Source organism: Symsagittifera roscoffensis, chromosome 3 (assembly GCF_963678635.1).
Source record: "Symsagittifera roscoffensis chromosome 3, txSymRosc1.1, whole genome shotgun sequence".
In the NCBI taxonomy this organism is placed as follows: domain Eukaryota; kingdom Metazoa; phylum Xenacoelomorpha; order Acoela; family Convolutidae; genus Symsagittifera; species Symsagittifera roscoffensis.
Window position 1 is genome coordinate 7,236,002 of NC_087064.1, and position 25,685 is coordinate 7,261,686.

The 25,685-nt window shown below is 36.9% G+C and overlaps 2 protein-coding genes across 2 annotated transcripts in view; both read right to left on the reverse strand.

Moving 5' to 3' along the window:
• The window catches only part of LOC134841197 (E3 ubiquitin-protein ligase UBR2-like), a 48,283-nt gene extending 30,142 nt beyond the window's left edge, over positions 1-18,141 (reverse strand). Inside the window, exons 1-7 of the mRNA XM_063857024.1 lie at positions 17,481-18,141; positions 14,711-14,899; positions 14,131-14,410; positions 13,542-13,649; positions 12,720-12,808; positions 7,227-7,407; positions 6,703-6,781 (exon numbers count right to left, since the gene is read on the reverse strand). Of these exons, the coding sequence (XP_063713094.1) occupies positions 6,703-6,781; positions 7,227-7,407; positions 12,720-12,808; positions 13,542-13,649; positions 14,131-14,410; positions 14,711-14,899; positions 17,481-18,053 (1,499 nt within the window). The 5' untranslated portion in view covers positions 18,054-18,141. The remainder of the gene's footprint in view (positions 1-6,702; positions 6,782-7,226; positions 7,408-12,719; positions 12,809-13,541; positions 13,650-14,130; positions 14,411-14,710; positions 14,900-17,480) is intronic.
• Positions 18,142-19,741: 1,600 nt separating this feature from the next.
• LOC134842494 (uncharacterized protein DDB_G0290685-like) lies at positions 19,742-21,699 on the reverse strand. Its single transcript, XM_063858862.1, has one exon. It carries the CDS (start codon positions 21,680-21,682, stop codon positions 20,051-20,053), a length of 1,632 nt encoding a protein of 543 aa, XP_063714932.1. The 5' UTR covers positions 21,683-21,699; the 3' UTR covers positions 19,742-20,050.
• Between the last annotated feature and the right edge of the window lie 3,986 nt (positions 21,700-25,685).

Genomic DNA, 25,685 nt, shown 5'->3' on the forward strand with positions numbered 1-25,685 from the left:
TGAAAGTAGTTTCAAATGGAATTTCAAGAAATATAGTATGTTTTGAAATTTATCATTCCTACACAAATGACCATTCTGTGAACAAATTTATTTGCGGGTAAAAAGGGTAGTACCCGATTGCAATACCCTTAAGGGTAGTACCCGATTGCAAGGTTAAAAATATATTTTGGGTCGTTTTGTGCACGAGGCCGAAATTTTCTGTGAGGCGACAGTTCGTAACCGGCAAAAATTCGTAACAGTAGATAAATGGGGAACACTGATTTACGCGCAGTATTCCTCTAATGACGGATGCAAGCGCAGCTCAGCCAAGCGTACTCTGCTTGCCAATGCCGTGTTACGAATTATCGCTGGTAACAAACTCACTTGTTACGATTTGTCGCTTGTTACGAAAAGTCGCTTATTACGAATTTCAGCCAAACATATTCGAGTTTTTTACAAGTCGCCAAGCAATTTAATTCCAAATTGAAAAAAAAATAAGGAGGGGCACTACTAGGGGCCCGGAGATTCGATCCCTTCACTACATAAGAGGTCTTCTCTTTGGTATTAATATGATATCCCTTCTCGGCCGACTGGCCCTAAAACTTTTCAAAAGGGCCAATATATGGTAATTTTATGTGAACTAGCGCCAAAAATGCAATTTTGTGGTCAAAACGTTCCGAAAGTGCTTAAAAACTTCGAAAAGTGACCGAGAATTTTTTTAATTTCGTGCAAATTCGCCTCCCCTTCTCCCCTCGAGAAAATCCTAGATTCACCCCCTGCTTTTTCAGGAGCTTCTTGTACAGTTCGTAGCAGCTAAATTAAATATTTAAAAATTGAGATAATATCATGTGATATGCTTAAAACCCAGTCAGATCAAAACATGCATACAGCAAAAGTCTGATGGCGGAGCCGATCTGTTTAAAAAGATACAAAACAGACCTGCTAGCACGAACTCTGAAAGACTTTATATTCCACTAAAATTTTAATTAACTGAAAAAGTAAACTGAAGCATCAGCTCCGTAACAGGAGTTAGACAAAACTCACAAATGACGATAAGCTACGATAAAGTGCTACTGCTCAGCTTGCACACAACTTTTCCGAAGCCTGACATTATATCGTATTTCAACAAAAACCATTTTAACTGAATTCCAATAAATCATTCAAGATAAAAATATTATTTTTCGTCAATTCACAACCTATCTAAAATGCTGTGTGATCAAAAAATGTGTCAAATGAGTCAAGATAACAACAAAGATATTGTGTCTCTAAACGAAGGAAGCTAATTGTTATACAACTCGGGACAAACTTCAAAACTCTTTGCTGCAATACTAAAACTTAACATAATTCACTGGAATAATGCGGCTAAAATTAGACGACAGTTTTTGGGCCAGATCTCTAATTTAGCCAGAGCTCTTGTGGCTCATCTTGTGTATCGATAGACTCAAATTGAATTTTTAAAAACGGCACTCCGTAAACGTCAGCTAAATAACAGTCAGATCTCTTACTCTACAACCCAAAAATAAGTCTCAAAAAAGAGAGACGCCATGAAAGACCCCAGAGCAGCTGAGCTCCATAGAAGACATGAATTGTTTTAATAACTGCGCTACGAAAAACTTCATGTCTTCATAAACACACAGGGACGGATTAAGGGGGGGGGGGCGGGGGTGGTCGGACGCCCCCCTCTCAGGGATTCGACCCCCTGCCGACCCAAAGGGTCCCCCCTTTGATACTGTTTCAGAAATCCATTTTTGGCCGACCGACCCTAAAATTTTTCTAAAGGCGTCTTTGGCGCCAATATATACTAACTTTGAGGGGGAGCGCGCGCCAAAAAAAACGCGATTTTTTTGTCAAAATTTTTCAAAAAGTGCCCAAAAACGGCTCTTTTGACTGTTTTTTCAGAAATTTGCCTGCGGCGCAGAAAATTTAGCCAAAATGGGGGCAAAAAAGTGCTTTGGAGAGCTCCAAAAATCAATTTGGTCGACCTAAAAAAAAAAAGGTCGTCAAAAAAAATGGTCGTCAAATTCTGAACTTAACACAAAGTCAAAGAAAAAAACCAAAGTGAGCCTTACATTGGAAAAAGTGTTTTCATAATAACACACGCGTCACTTGTAAAAAAAAATATTGGCCTTGCACTCGAAACGAGCAAAGGCAAGTATGTAGTTGATCAACATTTCTTAAAACCGAATCAAAACATGCCTTTAGAAAACGATGATGATGCAATGCGATCTATTTTGCAAAAGATGCAAACTGATTCCATTACAATTTTATGCAGAACAATTTCATTGAAGCTTCAGCCCAATAAAAGCATGATCGGCAATCGCTTCCCACTCAAACGAATGGCTATCAATCAAATCAAGTGCGTCTAATTACGGCTGCTACGATTGGATATTAAGTTTTCGAAGTCTAACAATTAGCCCCCATCCGATTCAATATTGCCCTCCTTGAAATTGTGTACGCAAAAAAAAACGCCTCGGAAAGCAAAAGGATTACGCAAATACGAGATTCAAACCCCTGAGATCTATGTAAAGATTCATCGCCCTAATAACTGCGCAAAACAAAATTCCTGTTTTCATAAAAACAGTCAGCATTTAAGAAGCATAGCTTAAGCGTTTATAGCTCATGCTATTTCAAACATAGCCAACAGAAATTTGTAAAAGAGTCCAAAAACACTGACTTGCTTTTTTCAATTTCAAAAAAAAACAAGATGGCCTTTAATCTCATGGAACCTCTAGACCCATTTATGATTGCTCTATTTTTGACAAAATTAACCCAGCTTTTTCTTTTTATTCCGCTGGGAAATCTGAAAAATTAAATTCACATGCAAAATTAGAAGTCGATCGCACTTTTCCTGCCCTTTGCACTATTTCTATTCGATAGTGGAGTCTGCCTTCCTTTCAACAAAATAAAATAACTTTGCTTAAGAAATCAAACGTCACACGGCGAAAAATCATATTTGAGCCTAGACAAATTTCAAGACTTCCAGAAAAAAATCATCACAATTTTTATAACTGTCTTCACTGTAATCATCGACTCTTAATTAAAGCTAAATAGTAGACAGAAAATCACCAAAACAATAAGTAAGGCCTGCATTGAAAAAAATTGCACTCATATAGTAAAACACAAGGGTTGCTCGCATCAGTAGATTGGTCTTAACCATTTGCCAAACAAGAAAAATTTAGGTTGATAATCAAGTTAAAAATGCTAAAAACCGCATCAACCAAAATATTTAGATCATGGCTAACAGACAGTTGGAAAAAAGCAAATGACGGCTCGCTAGCAACCAAAAACAAACATGGCTGACTTGTATTTTCTTTATTTCAACTTTCAAGTTCAAAAAAAAGATGGCTTTGAAGCTCTCTGAATTTCTTGAACAACACATGGCTGACACTTATTTGATAAATTAACCCAATTTGAGAAAGCATGATCAACAGGTAAATTTTCTATTCCGCTCTAAAACCTGAAAAATATAACTACTTTCGTATTTAGAAGTCCATCACGTTTTTTGACTTTTACACTTTTTATGTTCGATAGTGGCGTTTGCCGTCCTTTTTTTAAGGAAATGAACTGAATTTAAAGTGAAAGCAGCACTCAAAATGTGAAAAATCAAATTTGAGCCTGAACAAATTTTAAAGCTTCTCCTGAAAACAAAAACTAATAATCGTCACGACCTATACAGAAGTCTTCACTATTCACTACGTTCATCGACTTTTAAACAAACATCAAAAAGGCTATAAAGCAGACAAAAATTAACAACAATGAATAAGACCTACAATGAAAAAAAAACTGTACTCGTATAGATCATAGCTAACAGATTGGCCATCAATTGCAAAACGAGCGAGGTTAGGTTGATAGTCGAATTTAAAAACCGTAAAACCGAGGCCAATTAAACTTTTAGGTCATCGCTAACAGACAGTTGGAAAAAAGCCAGCGAACGCTAGAAAACGGAAAAAAAACATGGCAGACTTCTTTTTTTTCTGAAAAATTTCAGCTTTCAAATTTCAATTGAAAAAATGTATGGCCTTGAAGCTCTTTGAATTTGCAGAACCATTTATGATAGACACTGTTGGTAAAAAATATTCACCCAGTTCGAGAAAATTGGATCAATAGATAAACTTGTTATTCCTCTTGTCAACCTATAAACTTAAATCCACTTTTAAACCTGAAAATCACAACTTTTCACGCCAGTGCCGCAATCATGATTGGAGCGCGCAGTTTGCTCTCCTTTTAGCAAATAAACTTGAAAAAATGGCGTGATTAAATTTTTCTTTAAAAAAAAAACGATTAAAAACTCACCACCCTATATACATGTCTTCACAACATTTACTGACACGAAAGAAAAAGATTTTGAAAAATGAAAACTATAAGCCGATCACAGGAGTAGAACCAACAAAACAAAAAAGCCAAAATCTAAATCTAAAACCTACTTCAACTCAACCACCACTCCGAAAAATCTTGGACTTCCTTGAAAAACTCAAAACCGACTGCAAAAAAGGCAAACAAAAAACTTCTATGCTAAAACCGCTTGAAGGAAGCACGCATAAAACAATGATCAGACCGCTTCTCAAATACGCCACTCCAGCGTGTTCGTATGCGGCGGGCGCAGATTCCATCAACTACAAATTGTGCAAAATGCAGCCCTCAGTACTGTCAGTGGATACTCGAAAATGACAAAAATCGATTACTTCGACACAACGCCACACACTGCCAATCTCCTCTCCTTGCATTACTTCATAAAGTTGCTCTTGATTGTTCGTTCTGGGCAAAAAGCACACGAATTAAACCGTCTTTCAAGCGTTGCTCCGAACCTTTTGAAAGATTGTCTCGTCTGGCAGATCCAAACTAGTATATCGACACAGAACGGCACATAGAAGCCGCTCCAAAAAGTCATACAAGCAAGAGCAGTGTACAATTACGGATGGTTCTCTAAAACAAGCTCCCCCAATATCATTTCGTGAACTAATACTAAAAACAAGCTCCGCTGCACCTTGGCACAACTTCGCTCCGGTAAATCCCCTCTTGAACTATAATTTCGACTGGCTAGACATCATTACTCCCAGACGAATGTCCAGAGTACAACTCTCCTCGCCATCATGAGACCAACCACGTCAACTCATGTCACTCAAATTCTACTCTAACTAATTACTATCTTTCCCTGAACCAAACGACTGAACCCTATTTGCAGCAAACCAGTTGCGCCTACTCCTGATGGTCAGTTTCAGCTCAACACTAGTATGTCATCAAGATTTTGACACCACTGCTCTTTGACACCAGAATGGGGTTAAATTTAAGGGACATTTCTGAGTAGGTAAGACATGCGGCCTTTAATACAAAGGTCCTGGGTTCGACTCCCGCTTCAGTCATGGCTAGTGTGTCAGTTTCATCCACATCCTCAAGGTGGGATCGACAAAGGCTAAATGGTTGACATCTCTCTCCCCCATGGAAGAAAGCCCAAAGGTAGAACGGCGGAAGTAGGGCCAGAGGCTAAAAAAACACCAGAAACAGCGGCGGACCCAGTTACTAGACACAGGATGCTCCGTTCTACAAAAAGTCAACCTGACGAGCAGTTTGGGTCTTGGCTGAGAAAAAGTCCAACAAATGACTAAAGAAGTACTAAATATCAACCAAACAAAGTAAAATATCATCACACAGAGGCGAAGCAGAGAAATAGATTTTTATCTATTGTCAAAAAAGTTAGAGAAATTACAAAAAGGGCGAAAAACTCCTGGAACAGCATTACCTGCACCAGTAGAAACGAAATTTTATTAAGAGCTAAAAAGAAGCTGAAACTTTCTGCGTCCACAAAAAATTTTCAGTTTCAACAAAAAAACAGGTCCTGACTGAAAACTAACATCTGGGATTTGTCGTCTCAAGCATGGATGTTATCACTTCACCAAATGAGAACACTCTTTGAATTTAAAAAGAAATCAACTCCCTAAAATTTTTAATTAACATGAAAAAAATAGCAAACAAAAGAGTCAACACTCAATTATTAGCCCAAAACCGAAATACTTTTTAATTTGATTAAAATTTGCCTAAATTATAGGCCAAATTTGGTGCTGCTGCAACTAAGCCGACAAAAAAGACAAACAGAAGTTCAACAAATGTTTTTTTTTGTAGCGCGGATTTTGTAACAAATTTTCAGCTTACAAAAAAAACAGGTCCCGGTCGGATTCGAACCACTTACCTTTTTCTTTATAGGCAGGTGCGTTAGTTTTTTTGCCACATAAGCGAAGTAACGTAATAAAAAAGTAGTGAACAAGTGGGGGCAGCCAATGTAGACGATACTTCACAGAAACAAACGATGCGCAGCACAAAAAGAAGCTGCAACAAGAACACCACTCTCCCAAGCTCGCTTCTGTAATTAACTATAATCACTTTAATACGATCTTTCAATTTTAACCACTGTATAGCGATTGAAAAACTTACCGATTGTTCTGAAAATGACAGGATTCCATCTTAAAAGCGAAAAGCCAATTTCAAATTTTGGCTGAGCGCTTTCAATGATGGTTGATGGTAGGAAAAATCGAGTCTCTCTCCGGATAGTTTCACAAACCCTTCAGAAAGATTCTCAATTGGATTTTAGATTACAATGGCAGTGTTTGTATAAGAACTGGGGTAGAATTTAATAGTTAACACTTTCATTTGCAAGTTAGGTTAGAAATGATCGGGCAAAACCCATTCCAGTTACAGCTTTACTTGAAAGAGAGGAAAAACTATACTTACGTTATGTGATAAGTGCAATAATGGTAGTTGTAGAAATTCGATTTCAGCTTCTTCATTTCGAACGTCAATGAGGAGCCATCTGAAATACAAAATTTGTTTGAATTTGATTCTTAACACGCATTTTGACGGATGAAATTTGAGGCAATGATTTAATTATTGGAGCATTGAATTTAAAATTCTTCCGGTCAAAAACAAGGCAAAAATGCAATATCTTACAGAGAGGCGAAGCGGAGCTTCGCGCCACTTGCGATAAAAAAAATAAAAAAAAAATTAAACTGAAAAAAAATAATAATTTGAAAATGTCGAATATTGACGCAGTAAAAAAGTAGAAACAGGAAAATTAAGTTGTACATTCAAATTAAGTTGTACATCCTTTTGAACTCGTTTGAATACCAGGGTGGTTAGTGAGCTTGAGAAACCGTCAATTCAAGAACTATCAGAGATACTGAACTCATTTTTGCCTAGATTATTATTGCGTATGGGTATCTATACGATTGAAGGTTAGTGCAAGAACAATTACTCACTGCTTGATTCAGTGGTACAGGATGAGACGAGAGTATCCAGTACAATGTAGAGGGCGTCTGCGTGGAAGATGAGGTACTTGGCGATGGAGGGGACTGTGAATATCTGCACTGTCAGTGCCGACACTGAGGTGTTGTGGTGATGCTCATCGTTCGCGTAGTCCTTCATTATACGGTTGTAGTGCTGAAAAAAGACAATCAATGTCATTCACAGGCGAATTAACATATTTGCATCCCTAGAACATGGTCAACTGAATGTTAGAAAATCATTATGGAACAAAGAAACCGCAAAACCAATTTTGAAATATTTGCCGCAAAACACAATCTACATTGCATATCGGCCAGGTTTGAAACATAGCAACGGCCGGTTGGAAAAAAGTCAATCAAAGCAAGTAAACAGAAAAAACACTGAATTGTTTTTGAAAATTTTCAACTTTCAAATTTCAAACAAATAAGATGGCCTTAACGCTCTTTGAACAATTTATGATTGACAATATTTTGATTAAAAAAAGGAACTGATTTAAAAAACTAGATCAATAGATAAAAAAACCTTGACAAATTGAGAATTTCTGAGAAAACATTTAACATAAATATCTTTGAAATTAGCGAAATATTTCATCTAGTTTCATAAAGCTAACCCAATTAGAGGAAACTGGGTCAACAGTTTTCTGCTGGGAAAAGTAAAGTAACCAGATGCACTCTGGTTACAATTTTCCGCGCCATTTGCAATCATAGAGGACAACTTGTCTTCCTTTGAGCAAATTAATTTGAGTTGATAAAAAACAATCATACCGCAAAAAAAATCAAAATTGATTGTAAAAACCTTTTAAGACTTAACCCTCAAAAGGAAAACTTAGCCAACAAACAGTTGGAAAAGAGTCAATGAACGCAAAGAAACAGAAAAAGAATTGACTTGTTTTTTTTTAAAAAAAACTTCAGCTTTTGAAGTTCAAACAAAAAATGAACTGAGATATAAAACCCGAAGTCATACTGCTAAAAAAAAATCGAACAAATTATTAGTCTTTTTTCTTTAAAAAAATGTATATTCCCTTGAAGCTCTTTTAATTTCATCAACAATTTATGATTGACACGTTTTTGATAAAATTAACCCAATTTCAGAAAACTGCATCACTTGGTTAAACTTTTTATCCGCTGGGAAATCAAACTCCACTTTGGAAACTAGAAGTCTTTTTAAGTTTTTTTTTTGCTTCATTTACGCTTTCTTTTTGGAGAATGCATTTTGCCTGCTTTCCAGCAAATGATTTTAAATTGAACTCAGAAAATGCACTATGCACATAAACCTAAGGTAATTCAAATGTGCATTTAAAAGTATGAACACACTTCTTTTGTTATTAGACCTCTTTAAGATTATTCCTGAAAACAAAAACGGGAAAAAAAGCATCACGGCCTATAGAAGATTCTGCACTATGTTCAATGACTAATTCACAATCACAATCAGTGCAAGCATTTTATGTCAGTATATTTCATTTAAAAAATTCAACGCTACTGAAATGGGAAAACTGAAAATGTTTTGAGAATTTATTCACAGATATGTTTCGAATAGAAAATCTGCATCCCTGATTTTACAAAAAAAAACTTGAATATTATCCAGTTTGAAACGCTATCAATTTTCAAAAAATTATACGACTAGATTTAATCTTTTCTGCAATCATATAGTTATTGGTTAATCGCCAGTAATCGTGGCCAATAATGAAGCACAGCCAATTGACTATAAATTGTAAGTGACCTTACGAAAGCCAAAAAAGTTACTTCATATAGCATTTTGAAAAAAGGAGATAATTTTTCGCCCAGCTTTTTGCACATTTGTTATTCGAGAGCAAAGCCTAATTTGAAGTGCATTAAGACAGAAACTAAGTCAAACCGCTCGAAAACAATTTTTGGGTAACATTTGTTAGACTTTTTCAGAAAAAAAACAATAAAATAACATGATCTAAATAAGAAAAATTCAATTCATTCATTATTACAAGACAAACTGCATAAAACGCTTTTTATTTTCGAGCAGCTATATGATGGATGCCTTTTGGATTGAACTAACACCCAATTGAAACATAATAATTTTATAGCTACAAAGCAGAAGCGAGTCACTCCATTAGAAAAAAATTAGCCCAATATTGAATCATTATTTTTACAACACGATTCTTGTTCGATTTGAATGTTCACGTCCTAATTTAAGAAAAGTCCACTTCTTTTATTAACAGTTCGAAACAGAAAACAAACCATTGCATACATTCACCATCGGAACAACCTAATAAACGAGACAAGCAGATTGTTATCTTCGCCTAATACATGCCCATAACTTTTTCGTCACGTCACTAGTACGGTCTGAAAAAATAATTAGGGCTCGTTAAAGTATCTGATATCAAGCCCCAATATCAAACACAGAAGCCACGCTGAGCTTCGTACTACTTGCCTTCAACAATTATAGGATGAAACTACTTGCCTTCAACAATTATAGGATGAAAGCAACATGACGCTCTAAAATTAGCAAACAACTTCGAACAAGGCTACAATTGACTCAGGAAGTGGAAAACTAAAAAACATTTTAAAAAATGCATTTTTAGTTGAAACTTATTTAAATTTTTCAAAGAAGTCCGAGTGGGCTTGACTAAGTTCAAAAATAGTGAGAAAGTCTTATCGATGTCAAAAGTACTGCCGGACATACAGTGGAAAGTTTGGTAAATAAGCCCACTGAAATAAAGAAGAAGTCGATCACGTTTTTAGGAACCTTTACTTTTTTTGCTGTTCGATAGTGGAGTTTGCCTTTCTTTTAATAAAAGAATTCAAAAGCAAAACCACTAAAAAGTAAAATTGAACCAGAACAAATTTTAGGACTTTTCGTGAAACAAAAACTCACAAAAAATGATCATCGTGACCTATATAGGAGTCTGAACGAAGTTCATCGACTCTTAAAAAAACTTCATCGGCATGCTTAATTGGAAACAAAACAATTTCAAAATCTTTTTAATAATTCCGCCCAATATTTTCATATCAATTTCTTGAACTGAAACTATAGTTCTTTAAATTGAATGGCTAAAATAGCCACTCGGATTTAAGCGGCAGTTTGATATATTCTGTTTACAATTTTTGGCGGACAAACAAATCAGTTGAATTGACCGAATATGTAGATTTTCTGTCAAATGATCGAAGTAAACTCAAATCACCAGTTGAATCTGGCCCGGTCTAGAAAAAGAAGAAATAGTTTGAAGAGGAAAAAACATTTTGAACACCGACACATTTGCTCAAATAGGTTCGCTAGTTGGGCCTTGCTGGCAATCGGCTAAAGTAAAAAAAATCTGTGAATCAGAACTATTTTTCACAAGATTTGAGCACTCATATTTAGAGGCAAGATTTGCAACGCTTGAGAACCTGCGAATACTCTGACAGCCCCCACTACAGAAGAATTGGGATCTGCGAATTTTTAAGAAAAAAATAAATTTGAGTTTTCTGAAATTTTTTTGAAAAAATCACACAAGTCATATCTGGAAAATAACAAGGTTTTTAGCGGTCATATTTGTAGGAAAAAATTGCAACTCCTGAGAGTACCCTGACAGAGCCTCACTATACAGATGAGAACTTTTTTTAGATGAGAACTATACAGATGAGAACTATACAGATAAGAAGTTTTTTATATCTAAGTTCTCTGAAAAATTTTGAAAAATCCTGAAAAACATCATATCTCGAAAACTACAAGGACTTGAGCAGTCATATTCAAAGGCGAATATCGCAACTCCTGAAAGTGCCCTCACAGTTTCCAAGAACGGGATTGAGATTTTCCAAGTTTTAAAATCTAAGTTTTATTGAAAATGTTCGAAAAAATCATGAAAAATGTCTATCTCGAAAACTACAGGGACTGACAATTCGGAATTGGAGGCAAGATTTGCAACCCCTCAGAGTACCCTGACAGCACCCAAATAGAGTGTGAGAATTTCCACAGGGTGAGAAAAATCTCGAAAATTGCCGTATCTCTTAAACTAAAAGAGTTTGGTTATTCATATATGGAGGCCAGAATAGCAAAACCTGTAAAGACCCTGAAAGCATCCCACTAATGGAGTGCTGATTTCAAAGTTGATGAAACAAACACTGAACTTAAACTGGAAAATCGAAAAAAATCTTAACCATTGCAATATATGATATAGTTTAAACGTGAAAAAATTCTTTCGTTAAACATGCAAAACTATATGCTTAAACATGGGAGATAGCTGTCACACGCATTTAAATATAGTTTAGATAGCAAATTAGCTGAAACTCAGTCAAAATTTTCGCCAAAAATCATATTGTAAATAACTGCGGTTAACGCCGACACAGGATCCACGATAGCTATATAAATGGCGCGTGCAAAGTGGACTTCAATAATTGGAACCTAGAAAACATGAAGCCGAAAAATCATGAGCTAAATTAGTATCGAAACTCATTAAACATACAATGGTTTGATAATGATTCAACTTATATAAGCTTAACTTGTACCCACCCAGTAGTTAAGTTTAAATTTTCGTGAAATAGAGCATGCCAGCTGCATAGCAGCATCACTAGTGATTCAACTTATTTTGTTAAAATAGCTGTTAACCCAAAAAAAAAGTTGATATTCCGATTTAATAACGCTTGCTAACCGCAAGCGTAAGGACTGCGATATCATTATAACGTTGTGTTGAATATGCGTAAAATAAATAAACTTTTCCAATTAAGGGCAACTTAACTTCTTGAACATAATCACTTGCACACAACCTGAACACACAAAATAGGAAATTTCACACAGGAGCGAAGTTGCACTTCGCATACACAAGCAAAAATATGAACAAAATGCTACTGGGAAAAACTGAATGAGTAAAACTTTGAGTCAAAAAAATGTCTGTAGAAGTCTACAAAATTTCAAGTGATTCACGCCAATTATGCGTCTACATAATTGCTAAGTGACGCAAGCCACTTATGACGCATTAGCAGTACCGGTCTATTTGGGAAAAAAAAGAAATTTACCAACTAACATGCCTCAATTTATAGAGCGGACGCATTTTAAATAGCATACGAAAAAATTCATTTAAAACATCCGACCTTGCCCAGATTTGAACCCTCTTATTTTGTTGCGGGTGTCCTTCCCTGCCTCTATGCTACAGATCCATGATAGCTTGAAGCTAAAGTGCTATTAGTAATAGATAAATCTGTGTTAATATCCTTTGCATTGGCTGAACTTAATAGCTGGTTATTAGTCAAAATGAACACTTTCAAAATGAACACATTTTATCGCAACAATATTCGCGACTTAGGTTGGAAAAAAAGTGTTCATACTATAACACAAGCTTTGTTTGTGTAAATACAGTAATAAAAGCATATATCAACGATCGAGGTGTCAAATGATTCAAGTGATTTTGTAGAACTAGTTAACCTGAAAAAAATCTATATTCCAATTTGCTTACGCTTGTTTTAGGCGAAAATAATCATATTTTACGTACGAAGCCATTTTCTTTCAAATCTTTAACTTACCGTTACAAAATAGATGGCAAATTGTTTCTTGTGGTCCGAGTCGATCAGAAAGGTCTTGATCAACATCCCATGCCAGTCTGACCGCACACCTGAAACACGATTCCGCTGAGCAACAGAGCCCCAGATAATATGGAAAAACATAGTCAAAAGACAGTTGGAAAAGAGTCAATGAATACAAAAAAAATAGAAAAAACTTTACTTACTTTTTGAAGAAAAAAAACGTCAGCTTTCCAATTTCGAACGAAAAAGCATATGGCCTTAAAGCTCTTTGAATTACAAGAGCAATTTATATTCGGCACTTTTTTGATTAAATTAACCCAATTTGAGAAAACTGGATTATAAGAAAAAGTTTTCGTTCCGCTGGAAAATCTAAAAATCAAATTCCACTTACGAAACTAGACGTTTTTTTTCACCATTTCAGCTTTCTTTCTTATTTAAGAGTGCATTTTGCCTGCTTTTTAGCCAATGCACTTGAATTGAACTCAAAAACTACACAGATACTTAATGGCATTCATATGCGCATTCTTACGCTTGCATGCACTTCTTTTGTTATTAGAGCATTTAAGACTTTTTCTTTAAAAAAACGAAATCATCACGACCTATGTAAGAGTCTGAACAAGTTCCTCGACTCTTAATAAGCAAATGTGTAGCGACTTCCCATGCTTCAGTCATTCATTGAAAAAATACGGATCCCAGTAACCACACCCTTGTAGTCATAAAAGTGACCAACTGTCAGTTCTTCGATATCTAACTCTTAAATGTGCAATATGTTAAATAGTGGAAAACAACGACTGAGGAGAAGGATAGAATAGACAAACTGACTTTTCCACAGTCTCGTGTCATTGAGGAGAGTCGTTTCCAGAATAATAGTCTGTCCAGGCTTGTAGTTTTCACTCAGTAGCAAATCACAGAAGATTCTTCTGAATTGGCCTGCAACATTCAAGGTACATTTTCAGCAAGATAAGACAGACAGGTTACACAAGAAGGCATCTTATTCTAGCATCACGGTGCCATTCGCTAATGACCGGATTACATAGCGGGTCGCATAATGCTCCTTTTTAACCTTTTCATCCATCATATACATATTGGTTACTCGTCGGTAACGATAACCAATAATGAAATATAACCAGCAATAACCAACTGATTAAAAATTTGTCAATAACATCACAAAAGCTGAAGGAACTACTGACTTTATAAAGCATTTTTTCTTTTGAAAAAGAGATTAAGGAGAGGTGTTTGAATTAAAAGAACCTTTTCGCACCACAAGTTTTATCATTAAAATAACTTTGAAAGATCTAAATAAATAGTTTTTTTTTGAATTTCGTAACGCTCGCCGTTTCTAATGGCATGACAATTTGACCGTTGATTTCAGTAGGGATACAAAACAGAAGAAACTACCCAGTACACAAACCTAATTTAGAAGTTATTTTCACCATCCACTGAAGCAGTTTCTGCACAACATTCTGCATGTTAAACAGTGTCTCCATCATCACCAGGATGTGGATGGGTTTCTTGCGGGACAGAGTCGCAGACGCTTTTTTGATTCCGTCGTCTATTTTTGTGCGCACCTTCTCACACTCGCTCACTCTTCCGCGAAACACGAGGTGTCTGCCCTCTTTGTCAACTGCAGTCGCAACAGCTTTCGCCCGAGTGCTGTCACACAGCAGAGCCCTCTTCAGCGATTCAATAACCTAAATATATATGTGAAGATCTCCAGATCTTTTTTGGGATTTCGTTGACAATTACTGCATAACAAAAATAGGGGAGAAATTTAGGTATAAATGGGACTTTTCTAATTTCATTATGGGAAAAGAAAACTATTTCGAAATTAACTTTTATGACTTCGCTTTTTAAAAAGATAGAGCTATTTAACTGAGACTACAAATCTCTCATTAATTAAAATTTAAAAACTTGAAAATTTGTAACTTATAATTTTTAACTCAAAAATGTTAAAAGCCGCAGAATATAAGTCTTGAAGTAGTTGGTAGTACCTGTTCGAAGGTGTGCAGTTCGTCATTGTACAGCACTACACACTGTTCATCACTCCCATTTGGCGCATGAGAGGGGTCGAATTTGTCAGTGTAAATGCTGAGATAGAAGATGAACTGGTCCACAATCAAGCGCAACATCGTCTTCACTCTCACGTGCACTTCATCTGGCAGAAGACTAGTCTCACCATCCTGCAACATACACATGATAACATATTAATTTTTTTAGCCCCTGGTCCTACTCAATGCAGGACCAACCGTGGGGGAAGATGGATTTCATCCATTTCGTTGCAGTCGGTCCCACCTTGAGGAGGCGGATGGCATTGAGACCTCTCCAACCGTGACCGAAGAGGGATTCGAATACAAGACCTCCAAAGTGAGAGACAAGTGCCTTACCCACTCGGCCTTACAATAACTTCAATCACAATTTGATTGAGCAAAGGGTAGCCTTTTCGTCAATCGTGATCCAATTTTTCAGCAGTGTGCCGACGAGGAGGGGTCGAAATATCACTTCAACTCCGATTTATGTAACCTTTTCGCAAGGACAATCATTAAGTTTTTCCCGACTATAAACTTATTTTTAGGGAGGCGCGCTCCGAATTAGAAATTATGAGTCAATGATAATACTGTAACTTTCTTTCAATCTCCGCAAATTCATGAGAAAATTTTATTTACAAATCATCGTACAAATCTATTCGGGTGAAATACGAGATCAGTTTCAGTTTTGTAGCTTCTACGTCACGGCAGCTATTTTTTATGCTTTTGTACTGAATTCGATTCTTGCGGGCATTATTTCAAACAAGATGTGGAGCGAATTTTCTTTACTTGTTTTGAATAGCTTTTCGTTATTAACTTTAACCAATTCTTGCCTGACTTTTCCCTGTTTGCTCTGACTTTATAACATGAAGTTGCCTGACTTTAATAGCTTCGGATTATTTTTGAGCTAGATTGAACCATCAAACAAGCTTTATTTCTTATACTCAATTTCCACATAAATCATATCCTGCTTCCAGAAATTGAACAACCAAATTTCAAACAATTAGTTATTATAACTGTTTATGTACAAACATAAGTGGTGAAAAAATCCCTGGCAATTTTCAAATCTCTGACCATTTCTGACTATTTTCAGATTATCTCACTTTTCCAGATTTTCCCTAAATTCCATGAACTATGGGACCCATGGATAATGCACGATTTTGATCTCAATCATTACTGTAGAACTAAAAAGCCTTCATTACCCCAATTACAATAATATACGCTAATACAGGCAGCACTAAATTTTGTCAAAAGTCTTCAGTCCATTTAGGTTGAAACCGAAATATTGTACTTATTTAATCAAGTAAAGATTGATTCAAAATGTGGTTTGAGCGATTACTTACACAGAGGCAAAGCGAGAAACCGTCAAAAAAGCAGCTCTTAAAAGATAAGAAAAGATGAAAAACGCAAAGAAGATTTAAAGTCCCCTGCCCTCGCATTTGCGTCACGGGCCCTCGACAATTTACTAACGCTGGCCACGAATATGCCATTAAATTGCCCAAGCAATGCAGCAAAAGTGGCACCAAATACAAATAGACACAATTTTGCATGTACTATTTAGGAATATAAAAAACTGAAGGCATCCACTTACATTCCAAGCATAAAGCAAAACAAAGTATAATTGGGTTTCGAAAAAAATTGCGAGATAGACTGAATTGGAAAATTTCTGACACCGAGTTTTTTTCGGTGTGTTGAAACAAATAGCTTTTTTCAATTCACTGGATGAATTAAAAATGTATCTACTGTGTAAACTTATTACTAATCGAATGAGAGAGAGCACATGCTATCAAGTTATCAGAAAGTCTTAAGTGTGCAGTTAAAAGTGGCACCAACACTTGCGACTTAAGTTGTAAAAATAGAAAAGTCGTACTATTACACTAAGCTCGCGATTGTAATCATGAATTGGTAGCCAGGTAATTTCATCTCTCGTTATTCTTAGTATTTTTATGACCAGAAGCTCGTATGATTTCTCTAAAATTAACTAGAAGCTCGTATGATTTCCTCGGACAGAAAACGAAGCTATTTGTTTCACATTATTTTCTTAAATGCTCAACACCCTCTTTCGCCGGATCAAATCAATTCCGTATTCCAGGAAAGCACGGCGTTTTGTCGTCAGAAAACTTGATGAGGAATTTTTGTGTCTACCCCCCCCCCCCCCCAGGTTTAGGCTTCTTGTAGCAATATTGAAAAGTAGATGTGCCATCACTGCACCTTGTGTTACTCTATGATTGACCGGGAAATATTGTGATGTTCCTAAATTACGCGTGCAATGCGAACTAAAACTCAAATTTAGCGTCCCTTAAGAGCCCTAAAAATTCATTTCGGTCCAATTTTTTCTCACATTCTCTTGCGTCGCAGCCAATTAAAGAGTGTGAATTAATAAACCAGCCAACAGTTGCGTTATTAGTTGAAAGATGGTTGATTTTTGGGACCCCGGTGATTTTTCTCAGGCCCCATTCCACACATTGACCAAGTAACTACTTTTACCCTCCGAAACAAATAACAGAGAAGTAATAAAGCGGCAATTGAATGAAATAAACTCCCCTTTCCCCAAATCACTTGAATTGGGGAGAGAACGTTCACATTGTCCAATTTTCCTAACAGTTACAGCCTTGTTTTAATTAATACTTATGTAACTGATCACTATTTTCGGCTGTTTATCTTTCGGGTGGTTTATACACTGCTCTTACCAGAATGAACTTGGCTTTTTTGTAGGAACAAGAAACTATTGCCTTACCGGGCAATCTTCTGTGGGTTGATGATGGGAGCAATAGGGGTGGGTCTTCCAGGCCTCCTCGTCCCCACAATCACAGCACCCTCCTCCCGACGAAGTTCCGATTCTGTACTTATGCGTCTGATGCTCACTTGCCTGGAAACACTGCGCGCACAACACACACGTCGGATCGACCGAGCACTCACGACACGAGTAGTGCGGCTCGCCATTGCTGAAAATCCGACCACATTTGATCGGTTTTTGCTTATTCGTTTTCTCGAACTCAGCCGCGAAATCGTCCAACGTTTTGCAATTGCCAAACACAAACTGCTCAATAGGAACAATTAACGATTCGCTGAAAACTTCTTCGCCCTCAGGCGATTCCAGCGGCACTTCTTTAGTAAACTTTGTCGACACACTCACGCAAAGCTGGTTAAAAAACTCCCTCAGTTTACCCGACTGAAAAGATTTCTCAAGGTTGCGAGACGTAAGTTCGAATCCGACAACACTCAAATTGTCATTATCAGAGTTGACCACTCTATCTGAGATGGACTCCTCGGATGAGTCAACCGATTTCTGCATTGACAAATTTTGCATGGCAAAAACAGCTTGGCAAAAATAAACAGCGGTTATGTTATAGTGCTGAGGTACATATTAGTCCAACTGAAAGCATGTAAATTATGAAACCATGGTAACTGCTATGATTGCTTGTCGCCTTTTAAATTTCATTATCACAAAAGCTTAAAAAATAATAATTCCCTAGAAAAAATGAATATAGAAATTGTTTTGTAAATTGGATTATTTCGGCAGTCCGTGTAACATTCCAATTTTCACAGTCCCTTTTAAACAAAATAATTGATCACAAAAAAAGAGCAAGAGTAGCAAGTAACACCGAATATTACTGTGCAAGTAACACAGAATATTTCGACCAGTTATCACTGCAAATTAAACAATTTTTTAAAAATATATAATCTTACTTGACCATCTTAAGGTTTTTTCTGGAACTCAAAAACGGCCGGAAGAAAACATAGCTAAATTCAATTATTTGTTTAATATTTTCACTATTTAAAAATTCTAGGTTGATTAAAATTTTCCACAATTCATTTAAAGAATTCAATCACTCCCATAAATAACCAAAGAAAGTTATTCGAAAAAAAACATAAGGAAAAAACCGACAGAATTGAAGCCAACCGATCAGTGCCAAAATTATACCAAAAAAAATTATAAAACTCATTTGCAATTCTTAACGTCACACAACTAAATGCCGCGTCGTAACTGAATGGAGCTAATACTGTTACCACGTTATTAAGCAACCATGCCCTTTCACCATTTGACTATTCTATGCCTAAAGTTATTTACGAGAAAAAAGTCTATTACCCGATTGCAATATACTTGCTTATCGCAGGGGTAAAAAATGGAAAAAAATGTAAAATAATTTCAGAAACCGTCAGAAAACACAACCACCAGTATTAAATAATCTACAACAATAAGCCGACAACAAGTGCTAGACGCCTAGTTGGACAAAAAGAAAAAAAAATGCCATAAAAAATTGTCAAAAAAAATTTGAGCAATTAAGTTTCAAAATACAAACTACCTGAATTTTTATTTTTAAAAAACATCGATCAAATTTTGCCCTGGAAGCGTCACAAAACAAGATAACTTAGTCGATAAAAACATAAGCCAAAAAACCTGCGATAAAAATTGCTGACAGCACAAGAAAAATCTCCGATGTTGCAACTAAGCCGACAAGCAAAAGCAGATTTACAAAAGCCCGACATTTCAATTTTTACCGGAAAAAATTTCAATTTCACAAATACTAAAAAACAAGGTCCGACCGGGACTCCAACCCCAGATCTAAGGGTACCAAGAAAAGCAAGTAAGACTTGTAAAAAAAAAGTAAGAAAAGCAAGAAAGACAAGCAAAAAAATCTGGTTCTCGATTACAAGACACTTGCTCTCGCACATGTAAACATATGTAAAGTTTTTACATTTCTGTGAACAAAATTCTTCGCGGTGAAAGTCATAGTACCGGGTTGCAACACCCTTGATTATTGCAACAATAAAGAAATAACTCATCTTCATCTTCACATCTTTACAATTAACTTTGAAAAAAGACTGACAGACCTGAGATGCTATGAAACTTCTTGCATTGATACTTTGAGATATGATAGGCTCAAAACAAGCAATCAAAGTCAACGAAGATGATGACTATGCTGTAATAGTAGACACAGCAGACAGAGACATTTCATCTTGGACCTTTGATATCTTTTACTTTTTAAAAACAAATATGGATAACTTCAACATTAATGTTAATCCAAATGAAATCAGCTTGTTGAGCATTAAGCATCAATTTATCTGAACTCTTCGAAAACGATTCCATTCAACGTAAACGACACAGAAGTCTCAGACTTGTTATTGACTTGATGAATTAATCAGAGGAAACCAAAATATTTCAACGCTCCCCGCTTCAAAAACAAAGCTGAGCGTAAAAGTTCAAAGACAAAAATCAGGAAGATAAAATTAGGCCATAAGAAGTTTGCAATATAGTGATAAGTGATGTATCAGATTCTCATTCTCCTCAGCTACCATTGACTTCTATTTTGCCGCATTAGCACTTGTGAACATCTGAGGAGGGGGTCTGTTGTCATAACCTCCTCTAGGTCTTCGATCTCCGGGACCACGGTTGCCAGGACCACCAGATCTAGAGAACTCTTTGCCACCGCCGCCTCCTCCGAAGCCTCTTCCGCCCCCGCCTCCTCGTGAGTAATTGCCGCCTTCTTGTCGATTGCCTCCTTGATTCTGATCGTCTCTGAATTCGTTTCGATAGGGCCGATTCCCGTATCCTCTAGCTTCAAATCCACGTCCACCTCTGTTCATTCCTCGTGAATACTCGTTTCGATAGCCACCGCCACCTCCACCGCCGCGTCCACCGAAATCATTCCTCCCTTGATACCTGTTGTTCATGCCTCCTCTTTGTTTCACTTCAGTGAAATTGTTGTCACCCCCAGATGATCCCATGTTTTTGTCAAACATCTCAGACGCTTCATCAGCCCAACTCTCCGCCGCGGGGAAGGTTCCTTGGGGAGCAGCACTTGATGAAAACATAGTTGCATTGTTGGTCATTGAAGGAGGCAGCGAACTCTTTGGCGGCTCATCATTGATTACATTTCCATTAAAATGGTTAAAAGTATGCGGCACGTTGCTATCCAAATTCATCGTCTGCATGTTTGCGGAGAGATCGGAATAAGTGTCCTGATATCCGCCATTGAAGGTAACCTCGCTAGAGTTGGGAAGGCTCGGGGTCACAACAGGCAGCGTATTTTGCAAATGTCCGAAGTCGTCTTGGACAAAGTTCACAACTCTCCCCTGCAAGCTTCCCAGGATGTCAGCCTGGGTCGATTTCACGTCATGGTTTTCAGCAGTGGGCTCAGCAGGTGGCTTTTCATGATGAGTTTCCAACACTTGTGGCTCAGGTACAGTAACCGGCTCGTGATTGTTGTTGACCTCCGCCGGCATCACCTCTTGCACTTTCTTCTTGGACGAATCGAAGAAGTCACATGACCCAATTGAATCAAACAAAGATTTCATGTCCGTTGATTTCACCTCGCCAGGCTTGTCTTTGCATTCACTTTTCTGCAGCAACTTATGCCAAGAGCCAACGCACTCATCCAAGTTTCTCTTGTATTCTCCCTTCGACTTCAAGTTTCCCTCCGAATCGTATCGAGAAGGCTTAGACGTCATGTACAAGGAGTCAATGGTGGCTAATTGATCCTCAGTCAATAAGAGAGCATTATCAGTTCCACTGGCGAAGTTAGCCCTGACTTTATCATCGCCAAGTTGCTCATAGAGATCCTGAATGTCAAGAACAGAACGAATCGTGGATCTCGTTAGTCTCTCCTTTTCCTTTTCGCGGTCTACCGCTCTCTTCTCAATTCCATTTGATATTTCAAGAAGCACCGGTAGAAGTTCCTGCATGATTGTGGACGCAAAGAAGAGAGTCGCATTCACTTCGTCATATTTTTCAACTGCTTGTTTCTGTCCAGCATCCGTTAATTTACCCTCCTTTTGAAGTGCTCTGTAACTTTCAAGCTTCGACTTTCGCTTCTCCAAATTTCGTACTTTCTTCTCAAAAAACGAGGAGATCGGCTCAAAAACAGCAGGAATATCTCCCTGCTTCCCAGCCGATTCCACGGAACTTTGCTGTTTGACCTTTTTAGCGGGGGCCATGGTTTATGTCATCAACATGCCTGAAAAAATGACTAACATTTTACGAAGGAACGCTAAAAAAAAATAAGCACGGTAACCTATTTTCATGTTAACATTTGATTGTTCATTATCAACATAGATGCAGCGGAACTTTTTATTGGTTGCAATACACGAGATACAAATGGAGGGGCAGTGCTGTTCTTTGCATTCAGTAAAGTTCAGTTAATAGGGGCCGAAAACATCACACGATGGTTAGTGCACAGGCTAGAGAATTAGAATGACTTTATTGCCTTATCACGATTGTTGAATTGGAACGTAGCCTAGCTCACACTAGAACACTTTTAGCGCAAGCAGCTGCACCAAGTTGGCTCACTCAGACCATCGTGATTTACTCAAGTTGGCTCAAGTTGATTTCAAGTTGTCTTTCATATCCATTGACAATTGTTTTTTCAAAAAACTTCTTGCAAACTTCTTGATTTTCAGACATGACCAAATTGAAAAATTTTAAATTTCTGAAAGGCCAATTATTGCAGTCAATTGGCGATTGCCAACGCAATAATTGTAATTGGCGATATCAATTATCAGTGATAGTTTTTTCAATTATTGCAACTAATTGTTTAATCAAAAATTCATTGCACACCCCTGATAATGGGTTGTTGATGTTCTCTACTTGAATCCAAAAAAAAACCACACGGGCCAAATTCAAGGACCTTCACTTCTCGGCAGAAGTCGAAAAGTTAGTATATGAACTCCTATGCGACGGAGAAGGCCATGATGTCATGAACGAGACCAACAGATTGCGGTAAAAAAAAGACATCCTTTATTTCATACCGGTCAAGAGTAGACCAACACCATATTAACCGATCAGAATCGAGAGCACAAAAAAACTAGGAAATCAAAAAATAATAATTAATTTTTCCTAATAAGCATTGTAAAATGTTGATTGAAACGTTTTCGCTTATTTTCTGCATCAACAGGATTAAAATAAATTACAAAATATACACAACGATCGAAGATTTGAAAAAGATTGACAAACAGGTCTGAGAAATGCCCTCAAACTTTCTGGCCAATCAAAAGAAGAAACTCATTTGGAAATAAGTCCGTGATTATGCGTCCCAACAAAAACAGGAAAATTAACTGTGGGTGGTATCAGAAACCAACAGATACATGTACCATACTAAATTTTAGAAGTTGCGTGTGCCATTCTGCCAGATTGGCACAGCGCAACCTTCCGACGAAGCACGAATTAGGGAGAAAAGGCCTTAACAGCGAAAAGTGCTTGAAAGGAGGGTCGAAAGATTCTGGAAGTTTCAATTTTTCAAAATTTCAATTAACGAGCGAGTATTTCTCAGAAATACGAAAAACGGCCATTTTGACCGAAAAAGTTGAGAAAAACAGAAAAACAGCAAATCTAGTGAGAAACAGTCACAAGAGAACACGAAAAAACGAAGCCTATTATCGTGACAGTCACGCACGATAAGACCCTTAGCGGAAGAAGATAGTGGGAAAGGAGGCTTCGGTGGTGGAGAGCAGTACCCTCCCGTGCCACGAATTGAAGGTAATAACGACGTTATTACAAGGAGAACACGGAAGTGGAGGCTTGGTCCCCCAGAGACTGATATATGGTGGAAGACTGTAGTAAACTAACTATTTAGCTACTCTGATGCCATAGATTTTTGAATTGACACCGGTATTATTTGATATTTTGGAATATGAGTAGCAAGGAAGAGGAAAGGGTCAATCCATCTCCAATGGTTTTAATATAGAACTGTCACCAAAAACATATTAAATTAGGATATTCGAGCCGTAATTTTAAAAGCAATCACGTAGTCTGAGGATCCGAGACTCAGCTATGTGTTTGTGTTCGCATGTAAATGAAAGCTGATCAAAAGTCGTTTGAATGATGGCCTAAAAATAGTAACTTTTTACTTAGCCCTAAACAGACAAGAAAATCATTTGACAAGGCCGAGACGGTGAAAAACGAGTAGAATTAAGGTAACTGACGCCTGCCAGTCGTTAATAGGTACTTTTTCTACGCACCGTCGCTGTGTAGTATTTGGGCGAATGTTACAGCGCCCCCTTCGGTACAAGAGAAGTTATTTTAAAGGAACTGTTCACCGGGTTTTCTGAAGCACGTCAACATGGAAAGATTATTATAGAGCGACGGATATCAACCGTAAACAGTTGTTGGATAATCAATATCCGAAAAAATGGTCGTCGCCGGTTGCATCGCAAGCCCTTGAAAAGATCATCAGGGAGGGCAAAAGCAAAAAAAAGATGGCTGAGAAATAGAAGCCGTAATTCTAGCAGCGATTCACCGCTCATCTTGATGGTTCAATATCGGAGCGATCACAGTGAGATATTATCAAAAAAAAAGTGCTCGACATCATCAACGCGCAGATAATATTCACGAAGAGGAAAATGAAAACTTGTATGCCCTCTTTGATATCCTCCTTTCTCAGTGAACTGAAATCAAAAGTGGTGTACAGAATTAACTGTTGTGGGTGCAAATCTATCTATGTTGGCCAGACGGTCCGACATCTCATCAAAAGGTTTGGGAAACACCGAATAAAGGCCACCCCAGTTGGACAGCATATTTGGCAGTGTGGAAGTGGTAAAATGAGTTTAATTGGAAGATAATCGACCAGGCGTCCAGCATCATTAAGTTACAGGAAAATCTCAGAAATTTACAGGAAAATGTTATTCATGATTACGTAATTATATTATGTAATTACAGTTGTTCAAATTTGATTGGTTAAAAAGTTTTAGAGCTTTTTTAGACACGTTTCTCATTTTTCAGATCTTTGATCGTTTTGTAAATATTGTAAAAAAATTTTTAACCTGATGATGCATAGAATGTGCGAAAACGTTTGTTTGAATTAACATTTTAAATTTCTTATAAGTTACTTACATTAGAGGTGCTGCACATTAGGAAAGAGATACCGACAATTAACACGCGCGACGAATTTAATTTAGGAAACTGACAAAAATTTATAGTTCCAGAATCGGAAAAAAATTTGGCAAAAAAAAACACTGAAATAACTTACATGTTAGCATGAAAAAAGCGACAAAGCGAAATTGTAACAAAAAAATGTAAAAACTCTCAAAAGTATGTGATTAATTGTAAAAAAAAATGTTACATAATAGTTGTTTGATAATTTTAGTAATAATTTTGAAGTTGTGATTTGTCAAAAATGTTAAGATTTGAAACAATGATGAGTATGACACTTTTCATGATCTTTGATCAGTTTTTACAGATAGTTTAGATTTTTAAAATCTGAAGATGCACAAAATATGCAAAAAAGTTTGATTGAATTTACAATTTTAACACATTCACACAATTGTAGAACTGTAATTACTTAATTACAGAAACCTAACCAATAGTTTCATTTGGGCCAGTCGGTCATATTTGGAAGTTTGACCTTGAGGAATACGAACTACCTAATTTTGGGATGAAATTTAGTTTTTCAAAAATTTGAATTGAGCCTGTCATGCTCAACTTTCTCGCGAAAACCGAAAATCTCAGAAATACAAGATCAGAACGACCGGATAACAATCGCTGGAAAGTGGTCAATTTAAGCAGCGGGAAATTGCTATTCGCAATTTCCGACATCTAAATAACACGAGAGTAGAGCTGTCCTATCTTGATACAGAAAACAAAGAACATCGAAATTCAGTTGGACCAGAGTGAACCATCGGTGGAAAGGTGGACAACCGAGGTGTCCCAATGGCCCAGAACCAAAACTCCATTCTTGAGATAAAACTTGTTCGATTAGAACTTACTGAACCCAACTTAATTCCCATATTAATCTCAAGTTACTTACTAATTTAGTTACCTCTAATTCTCGAGTGTGCTGGTATGTGAGTACCCAATTTAATTTTTTTGAGTGTGTTTTGTGATTGTTATGTTAAGATGAGGAGAGTTTTAGGTTGATCCATTTGAAATGGATCAAAGTTTCACTGTCTAATAAAAAGTAACTGTACGGATTGTTCCGACCCTGTTTTTAATGGCATTTGCGTATTT

Bases quoted from the DNA above. Each gene is read 5' to 3' on its own strand.
- LOC134842494 (XM_063858862.1), bottom strand. From the start codon at position 21,682: ATGGCCCCCGCTAAAAAGGTCAAACAGCAAAGTTCCGTGGAATCGGCT.